This window comes from Gymnodraco acuticeps, unplaced genomic scaffold, assembly GCF_902827175.1.
Source record: "Gymnodraco acuticeps unplaced genomic scaffold, fGymAcu1.1, whole genome shotgun sequence".
NCBI lineage: Eukaryota > Metazoa > Chordata > Actinopteri > Perciformes > Bathydraconidae > Gymnodraco > Gymnodraco acuticeps.
This window is the reverse complement of record NW_022990467.1, coordinates 7,193-17,107: the sequence shown is the minus strand read 5'-3', so window position 1 is coordinate 17,107 and position 9,915 is coordinate 7,193. Positions and strand designations below refer to the sequence as shown.

The following is a 9,915-nucleotide window of genomic DNA, read 5'->3' as shown; positions in this document are numbered from 1 at the left end:
ATACAGAAACACAAGCGGGGATTAAAAGCTGCACACGAGTGGAGATAGAGAGAGGAAAAGCCTTCTTACTGATTTGATGCAATTCTCTTTTTCCTCTCCAGCTTTGCAGCTTCAACTTAAAACCGATCAGTTTAAACTCTCTTCCCGGGAGAAAACCTCGGGTCACGAGTCTGCCATATCGACACGATCACAACAAACATGTCCCGGGAAGAAGTGGAGGCGAAAAAGCAGGTTTAGAGCTGAACAACTGGCGAAAAAAATTAAAGTTGAAGCGGTCGCTCCGTCATGGAGGCCATGTTTGGGAGCGACCGAAGCACCGCCTCCTGTCAGCAAGCAGCAGGAGAAGAAGTAGGGCCGAAGAAACCCGAATACTACTCACTGTGGGGAATAAATATAACTGTGTAACTGTAAATATAACTATAAAACTGTAAGAAATAAAGAAATGCGAAGTTAAATTCATCTTTAGATATTTAATCCTTGTGTCTCACAGTTGTTTCATGCAAAAAAAACTGCCATAAAAATATGTATTGCCACTATTTTATTATATTTAATAATAAACACTCTGTATTCCTACACACTGGTAAAGTAGAAGTACTCAGATCTTGAGTAAAAGTAGAAGTACTCAGATCTTGTACTTGTAGGCCTACTCTGATCTCATACTTGAGTAAAAGTACTCAGATCTCGTACTTGAGTAAAAGTAGAAGTACCAGTGTAGGAATACTCTGATTGGTCCGTTTCAGAAAAATATATATGATATGTTTTATAATGATTGATCAGCGAGCGGGGTTTTCTGTTCGTGAGGTAAAAAGTGTCTGACCCCGCGGAGGGATCTGCAGGAGGGACTGCTCTGGGGATGCGGTTTCTGTCATCAGACCGGAAGTCCCGGAGTGGAGCGCGAGGAACCGGACTCACGCTGCACGTGCCCCAAACATACAGCCTTTATTAATTAATTCATTATATAAACAATAATAAGATAAATTCTACATATAATATATAGCTATTTAATTATAACAGTAATGCACACAACAGCATTAATAATTAACTATAGTCATTATAAAACGAGTAAAATATACTTAACCTGCTGGATCACAGCGGTATTACAGCTTTATTGACAAATGCATGTAAACAATAACTCAAATATACACAAACACAGAAACGGGTTCTCCTGCAGATCACGATACGTTCAGATAAACTCCACCCCGGCGTCTGTTATGCAGAAGGAGCTGCTCCTGTACGACTTGGTTTTAGAAGAAGAGGAAGAGGAGGAGGAGGAAGAGGAGGTGCAGTGAACCGTGAACATCTGAAGTCTTTTTGGTTCGCTGTTGTTGTTGGCGGCCATGTTTGTAGTTTCCTGCCTGGAGCAGAGCAGCCGGTGGGTTACGAGACGCTGCCAGGGGCGGCAGAGGTACGGTCTGTCGATGTCCGAGGAGGAAGAGGAAGAGGAGGAGGAAAAAGAGGAAGGTCCACTGTAGTTCCTCCTGATGGCGTGGCAGGTGGCGAAGACGGTGATCCGGTAATCCCTGAGAGGAAGAACCACAGACGAGATGTCCAACATTTTACAGTGAACCCAACATACAGTGTTAGAGAATAGTAGGCCAATAGAACCACCTAAAACTTCTCTAGAACCTCTGGAACCACCTAAAAGGACCCTTTAACCACCAACGGACTACAAGAACCACTTTAGGACATCTAGAACCACCTAAATTACATCCTAAAAGCCCTTTAAAAACATCCTAAATGAACACTAGAACCTCCTAAAAGCCCTATAGTCCTGCCAAAAAGACCTCTAGAACCTCATTAAAGACCTCTAGAACCTCATTAAAGCCATCTAGAACCTTCTAAATAAGCACTAGAACCTCCTAAAAGCCCTTTAGAACCTCTAAAAGAAGAACCTGAGCAGTCGTCCCAGCAGCTCGGCACACTTGCTGAGTTTCTCTTCCTGCTTGGTGACGCTGGTCCCGCCCTCGCAGCGGTCCGGCCAATAGAAAGCGGAGATGCTGTCGATGAGCAGCAGGGCGACGCGGGGTCGAGAGGTCAAGGTCGTCTCCAGGAAGTGGAGCGTGAGGAGCAGCTGGGAGGAAGAGGAGCAATGGACGACGAGGAGGCGAGAGAGACAGGAACCCAACAGCTCTTCATCAGAACCAGAGGAGGAAGAGGAGCGAGCTGCAGAGAGGAGAGCGGTTTAGTGCATATAAATGGTCTGCAAAGGCTCAAATCCTGCGTTAAAATGTCAACAAACGTCCAAAAAGTTCCAAGAAAATGTGGTAAACCCAGCTGCAGACAGAAAACAGTACATTGTTTTTTATTAAAAGCACACCTGTGACTACCTGACACTTGAATGCTTCTTCTTTGTTGGTGCGTACCTGCGTTCAGCCTGCTGTCCAGGATGCTGACCAGTCTTAACATGTCCAGACTATAATCGGTGTCCATGAACACAACGTCCACCTCCAGCCCTCCGGCGCTCAGAGGCAGCAGACAGCGACTCAGAAGGTGGTACAGGAGCTCCGTCTTACCTGCAGGGGGGAGGAAACTCTCATCAAATCAAGTGCATTCATTTCTGTTAGAAAAATCTCACTCGTCACTCATTCTGACGTTTTCTCAAAATTCAGACTTTTTCTCAATTCAAAAGCTTTATTAGCATGACCATATTTACATACAGTATTGCCAAAGCAAGTTGTAACATCTATACAAAAATACATACAAATAAACAAATGAACAGTTATAAACAAACTGCTAAGAACATGTTTGTTTTTTTTGTTGTTTTTTTCTTCATTTCTCAACATTTTGAAATGTTGGCTTTTTCTCAAATGTTGTTTTTTTTCTGAAAATCTCAAACTGTTGACTTTTTCTAAAAATGTGACGACTTTTTCTCAAATAATGTTTTTTTTTTTTTAAATCTCAAAATGAGACTTTTTCTCAAAATTCAGACTTTTGCTCAACATTTAGAAATGTTGGCTTTTTTCTCAAAATCTCAAAATGTTGACTTTTTCTAAAAAGGTCAAAATATTGTTTTTGACTTTTTCGAAATGTTGGCTTTTTTTGAAAATCTCAAAATTCTGACATTTTCTCAAAATGTTGACTTTTTTCTTTTTTTAATTACTTTTTCTATATATATTGTTTTTTTCTGAAAATCTCAAAATGTTGACTTTTTCTAAAATGGTTAAAATATAGTTTTTTTCCCTCAAAATCTAACATTTTTGACTTTTTCTCAAAATTTGACAACTTTTTCTCAAAATTCAGACTTTTTCTCCAAATCTCCAAATTGAGACTTATTGCCATGTACACAGCTACAGTTGGGACTTTGTGATGATGTTACTCTGATATTGGAAGAGGACATTCAGGATTTCCCAACAGAACCCTCGTGTTTATACTCTCTATATATTCTATTGAACCCGGATGACGCCAGCTCACACTTCCTGTTTCTTTTTGTGGAGATATAATGGCGCTTTTCCACTGCAGCACGCAGCACCGCTTTTTGTTGCTTTGACACTTGGGCGAGTTCCGGCTCAGGGCGACTTTTCCACCTTTTTTCTGGCCCTCCAACAACGGGCTGAATACGCTAAACTAGTGACGTAAACACTCAACTGCTGATTGGTCCGAGAGAATCGCTGGCAAGGGGGCTACAACTACAACAAGATGAACATATTTGACCGTGATTTAATTGTAATACACGTTTCAAAATGATGCCGAAGTAACAACATACTGATACCGGTTAGTACAAACCATGAATTAATGCTTTGACAAGTCTGCAGACAGACGGCAGAGAAACACCTTTTAAAATGCGTGTTTTCTAAATGGAGACCGGCTAAGCTAACGTTATATATGCTCCGACCGTCCACACTCACAACAACGGCCTACAGACATAAATAAAGCAGCGACTGTATTCTCCATGACACAGGCAGTCTGTGGTTTGTACTTGTTTCACTTCTGTCTAGTTTCTGAACAGATCTGAGGAGCTGTGAGCTCTGAGGGCTAACAGCTAACGGCTGTGTTGGCTTTGTGGTTCGCATTGAAGATGACGTCACGGCAGTTTTATGCAGTGTCGCTCCGCCCGCCGATCGCTCCGCCTACACTGCGTTACCATAGTTACTGCCCCAGCTACTAAACTGTAATGGAGTGGAGACACAGCATAAAGTGAGCCTGGCCTACCAAGGCCTAACCATACCGTACTAAGCCGTGCGAGGCCCTGCAGGGGACGCCATAAGAGTCAAAGGTTTCTCTCTCACTCAATAAGTCAGACCTGCCATCAATCAGAGTGTGTGCGTGTGAGCCTGTTAGAGTATGACCTCACCTGTCCCCTCTGGTCCGTACAGCTCCACCACCTCACCTGTCAATCACAGTCAATCATCAATCATCCGCCTCCAGTTTATCATTTTGAGTTTTGGTTAATTGTCATGTGACGTCTCTGTGGAGGAAACTCTTCAGAGACACTGAGAGAGGATTCATGGACAAAGTTTGTCTTTTGTTCGATTTAATAAAGTAATAAAGAAAGTCAGTATAAAGTGAGATGGATCTGAAGTTCAGGAGCAGAGCAGCTTCCTCCTCAGGAGAGAGAAGCTCTGCTTTCAGTCTCTGTGTGTTCATGAGAGGAACAGCTGCTCCTCCTTCCCATCATCAAACCTCCTGACAGGTAAACCCTTAATGTCTCTGTCACTCACAAGACTAGCAATTCACTTTGACAGAGAACAATCAGAGGATAAGTATTATGTGTTTATTTCAACAAGGACCATGCATACAAATACATGACTCTCAGAGAAGAGATGAATGATGCCAGGTCATAGCTCATTTCCTGAGGCTCAGACTGTATGTGTTAAATGATTATATGATCAACAGGAAGTGGTTTTTCTCACCGGGTTCAGGTCCTCCGTCTCCAGGAAACAGTTTGTTCTCGATGTCCTTCAGACAGCGACGAGCCTCCAGACGGGCGAACAGCTGCAGACACATCCCACACTGATTATATACTACCTGCTCCTTCTCTACCTGCTCCTTCCCTACCTGCTCCTTCTCTACCTGCTCCTTCTCTACCTGCTTCTTCTCTATTTTCAATGTGAATTATTGAATATATACAATCTGTGTTTTCAGAATCAGAATCCCTCTATTTGTCCCATAGAGAGACATTTACAGTGTTAGAGCAAAAGTGAAGAGCCACATATGAATGAAGAAGCCAACAGACCTTAGTGTAGCATGCAGCTAACCAACAGACCTTAGTGTAGCATGTAGCTAACCAACAGACCTTAGTGTAGCATGTAGCTAACCAACAGACCTTAGTGTAGCATGTAGCTAACCAACAGACCTTAGTGTAGCATGTAGCTAACCAGCAGACCTTAGTGTAGCATGTAGCTAACCCTAACCAACAGACCTTAGTGTAGCATGTAGCTAACCAACAGACCTTAGTGTAGCATGTAGCTAACCCTAACCAACAGACCTTAGTGTAGCATGTAGCTAATCAGCAGACCTTAGTGTAGCATGTAGCTAACCAGCAGACCTTGGTGTAGCATGTAGCTAACCAGCAGACCTTAGTGTAGCATGTAGCTAACCAACAGACCTTAGTGTAGCATGTAGCTAACCAACAGACCTTAGTGTAGCATGTAGCTAACCAGCAGACCTTAGTGTAGCATGTAGCTAACCAACAGACCTTAGTGTAGCATGTAGCTAACCAACAGACCTTAGTGTAGCATGTAGCTAACCAACAGACCTTAGTGTAGCATGTAGCTAACCAACAGACCTTAGTGTAGCATGTAGCTAACCAACAGACCTTAGTGTAGCATGTAGCTAACCAGCAGACCTTAGTGTAGCATGTAGCTAACCAACAGACCTTAGTGTAGCATGTAGCTAACCAACAGACCTTAGTGTAGCATGTAGCTAACCAACAGACCTTAGTGTAGCATGTAGCTAACCAACAGACCTTAGTGTAGCATGTAGCTAACCAACAGACCTTAGTGTAGCATGTAGCTAACCCTAACCAACAGACCTTAGTGTAGCATGTAGCTAACCCTAACCAACAGACCTTAGTGTAGCATGTAGCTAACCCTAACCCTGGATACAGACAGTCAGAACCAGAAAGCAGATCATTCTGATCATCATGGATTCATCCAGAGATTCTTCTTTAAAGGGTTAAAACGATGGTAAAATATGTTGTTATTTACTTTTCTATTTGCTTTAATGTTGTGCCTTTCTTGGTCAGATCTGACCGGGACAAAGATGCTTTAATAAAGTCTGGATTGTATAAATGTAAGGATTAGCATGATGTGCATTATCAAACTAAAGCACTTTAACTGTATTTCACTTTAACAGATACACGTGTACTTCCTGCAAAGTGAAGTCATCGCGTAACGCTGCCGCTAAAACGCAGATATGTTACTTAATATGCGTTTATTAATCACATGTTGTTGTTAGAAACACGTGTTGTTTTTTACCTGAGCTCCACTTTCAGTCATTTCAGCTGCATGATCAAAACAAAGCACTTCCGGGTTCCGTTTAGCGTAACGGACCAATGGGAAGAGCTACAGGAGTGAGAGGAGCGCGCTGACATGTAGGCCCAATCCCAAACCACGCCCTACACCCTACCCCTACACACTCCCCCTCCGTGGAGTCTCAGCTCAACCAGGCTCCCTCCTGTCAGATGGAGGGAGCAGGGGCGGCGCCTGGGGGTTGCTATAGCAACTCCAAAAATTGGCCTAGCAACGGCTTAGCAACCCCATTGTTCTGTTATGAAAATGTATCTATATTTATACACATTCTCGCGAGATCTATCAGGGGTCGTTGTACGTTAAAGCGCGAACTGTTACTTGGCTAATGTTGTTCTAATTCTCAGTGTGTGAACCATGATGTGAACACAGATCGAAAATGGAAAGATTTCTCACAAGTCAGCGTAAACGACCGCGATCTCCAACGGAGCCGGTCCAGCCGGACAACCCTGCTATCCACAAGGATCCCGATGTCCACTATGAAAACCGGGAGGATTGGGACCACGAAGAACAGGTGCCCCCGCCAACTGACCCGCTGCACCCGCAGCAGCAGGACCAGCTAGCTGCTACCGCGAGCTGCAGTGGAACGAGCGCTGCTCCCCTCCACACCGTCATTGACATCAGCCAGTCAGCCTGTGATGGACCAAGACGTCCTATGCTGAGAAAATACCCGACCAAGAAGTACGGACTGCAAATGCGGTCATTTAATAGTCGATGGTACGAGCAATATACTTGGCTCGAGTACTCAGTGACTATGGACAGTTTATTTTGTTTTGCCTGCAGGCATTTTGCTCATGAAGGACGCCGGTTCCATAAAGAAACCGCCTTTACCCATGACGGATTTAGCACCTGGGTTAAAGCTAAGCAGTCATTCCTTACACATGATGTGAGTGGAGGACATAAATACGCCATGGATGCATGGTCTGAATTTAAATTAAGGAAAGAGAGTGGCTCAAAAATCAGCACCGCACTCAGCGAGGGACATTCACAAAGTGTGCGTGACAACAGGGAATATATGCGGGCAGCTGTGGAAGCTTTGCGTTACATTGCGTGTCAAACCATTACACAACGAGGGCACAGGGAGGGTGAAGCATCACACAGGGGGAACTTCATCGAACTGTTAGACCTGATTGGCAAGTTTGACAAAACTGTGGCAAAAACAATATCCGATAATCCGAGAAATGCAAAGTACTCACACCACGACATACAAGATGAGCTCATTGAGCTGATGGCAAATATGGCCAGGGATCAAATGAGTGGGGAAGTACAGGAAGCTGGAGCGTTTGCACTGATGGTGGATGAGAGCACAGACGTGAGTCAAAAGGAGCAGGTGTCTGTGGCAGTGCGCTACATACATAACGATGGCATCCAGGAGGAGTTCCTTCACTTCACCCCAGCTGATGGACTGGACGCCGATTCACTTTTTACTACGATCAAACAGACGCTCAGTAAATGCAACATTGATCACAACATGTGCATTGGCCAATGCTACGACGGTGCCGCTGTGATGTCGGGGTGCACTGACGGTGTGCAGGAGAGGCTTCGGAAGGAGGTGCCACAGGCCCTTTATGTACATTGCCATGCCCACCGGCTACATTTAGTTTTAGTTGACTGCGTCAAGAATGTAAGACCAGCAGGGGATTTTTTTGAAGTTGTGCAGATGCTGTATCATTTATTTTCTGGCTCTGTCGTGCACAACATTTTCCATAAAAAACAAAAGGAACTTGAACCAACAGAAAAGCCGGTTGAACTAAAAAAGCTGCCAGACACTAGATGGGCTTGTCAGTATTCAGCACTGTGGGCCATTCAGAAAACACTGCCAGCAATCTATGCCACGCTCGATGAGGTCATCACGCAGTCACGCGCTCGCAGGAAGACAGAAGCTCGAGCTGTGAAGGCACTGATCGACGCTCACTTTGCTGTGCAACTCACTCTATTTGAGGATATGTTTCGGGCCACCAAATTATTGTCCGACTATATACAGTCCCCAGATCTGCAACTGGCATCTGCTACGGATCTCGTTGAGTCGGTAATTACATCCCTCTCCGAAAAGCGAAACGAAAAATCATGGAATGAAATTTTGGACAAAGCACAAGCCCTCTCCATCAAGACTGGCATCCTCCTCCTCCAGTTGAGACAAGAGCGACGTCAGCCTCAGCCTGCAAGCCACCTACAGGGGTTTGTAGTTGATGCTCCAGCAGCAACACGTCCACCACTCACCTCCTCTGATGACATCCGAAAGCACTGCTACTACCCTGTCATTGATAGACTCGTCAATGAAATGAAAAGGCGGTTTTCGTCTGAATCTTGTGGAGTTCTACAGGGCGCGTCTGCCTTAAACCCAGCACATGAGTCATTCCTTGAGATGGAACACCTGTCACCCATGGCCCAGTATTATGGGGTAAACACGGACAACCTGTCTGCAGAACTGCACCAAGTTCGACGGCTCCTTGACCGAACAAAGCAGCAGCAGGGACACACTGTGAAAACCACGCACGAATTTCTCTCGCTTCTCCGGCCATACAAGGACGCATTTATTGATTTGCACAGACTTGTGTGTATATCGGTCACACTGCCTGTCACGCCTGCAACCTGCGAACGCAGCTTTTCTGGTTTACGGCGTGTCAAAAACTACATGAGGAGCAACAGAGGGGACTTAAGGAATATCAATGTGGCTTTGCTGTCCATCAACGCAGAACGTGCACGAGCCCTTGATGAGCAGGAGATCATAGACGCTTTTGCTTTGAACCACAATAACAGATGCATTGTCCTGCTCTGACAGATGTGACCCATTGGTGAGTGGCTCTGCTGTGTGTGTGTGTGTGTGTGTGTGTGTGTGTGTGTGTGTGTGTGTGTGTGTGTGTGTGTGTGTGTGTGTGTGTGTGTGTGTGTGTGTGTGTGTGTGTGTGTGTGTGTGTGTGTGTGTGTGTGTGTGTGTGTGTGTGTGAGCATGCCAGTTGGAACAGTGAACGATCGCTATTGTGTACTTGTAGGGTGTAATGGTATTATACACAAATATTGTAGGAGCACAGAAACAGTGTTCAAATTCTGCTTTTACAAACTTATGTTGGTTGTGCTTACCTTGCAAAGTAATGTTATAAGTGTCAAAGGAATGTTTTAATTAGTATTATATTGTAGCGTGACCAAGTTAATAGTTATGTCAGTTATCAGATGTGCACAGTTTAGTACATTTGTAAAGTTATTTAGGCAATGTTGTTGGTGGGAGTTAGGGAGAGACCGCCCCTTGTGTGTGTGTGTGTGTGTGTGTGTGTGTGTGTGTGTGTGTGTGTGTGTGTGTGTGTGTGGAGTACGAGACGGTAGGAGTTGTGTTCGAGTGTGGGGGAAAGTCATAATGAGTGTTATATATTGATTGGTTCTGTAAGGCGTGGCTGTGGCCATCAATACCAGAAAATAAAGAGAACGTTTTGGACATTGAAGGCTCGTGTGA

General features: G+C 44.5%; 1 protein-coding gene across 3 annotated transcripts; it reads right to left on the bottom strand.

The window, feature by feature from the left end:
* Window positions 1-455: 455 nt before the first annotated feature.
* Window positions 456-6,555, bottom strand: xrcc2 (X-ray repair complementing defective repair in Chinese hamster cells 2). Of its 3 annotated transcripts, none has more exons than XM_034226197.1 (6): window positions 6,417-6,551; window positions 4,851-4,932; window positions 4,292-4,327; window positions 2,328-2,513; window positions 1,893-2,163; window positions 456-1,520 (listed from the first exon to the last, which is right to left on the bottom strand). In XM_034226197.1, exons 1-6 carry the CDS (start codon window positions 6,435-6,437, stop codon window positions 1,184-1,186), a joined length of 933 nt encoding a protein of 310 aa, XP_034082088.1. In that variant the 5' UTR covers window positions 6,438-6,551; the 3' UTR covers window positions 456-1,183. The 3 variants fall into 3 exon arrangements, with proteins under 3 accessions (XP_034082088.1, XP_034082089.1, XP_034082090.1); XM_034226198.1 differs by having other exon boundaries at window positions 2,364-2,513; window positions 6,417-6,542; XM_034226199.1 differs by lacking the exon at window positions 4,292-4,327 and having other exon boundaries at window positions 6,417-6,555.
* Window positions 6,556-9,915: the final 3,360 nt, after the last annotated feature.

Bases quoted from the DNA above. Each gene is read 5' to 3' on its own strand.
- xrcc2 (XM_034226197.1), bottom strand. From the start codon at position 6,437: ATGACTGAAAGTGGAGCTCAG. The intron at 4,933-6,416 runs GTAAAAAACAAC...ATGTGTCTGCAG, and splicing joins TGACTGAAAGTGGAGCTCAG to CTGTTCGCCCGTCTGGAGGC. The intron at 4,328-4,850 runs GTGAGAAAAACC...TGTGATTGACAG, and splicing joins AGACGGAGGACCTGAACCCG to GTGAGGTGGTGGAGCTGTAC.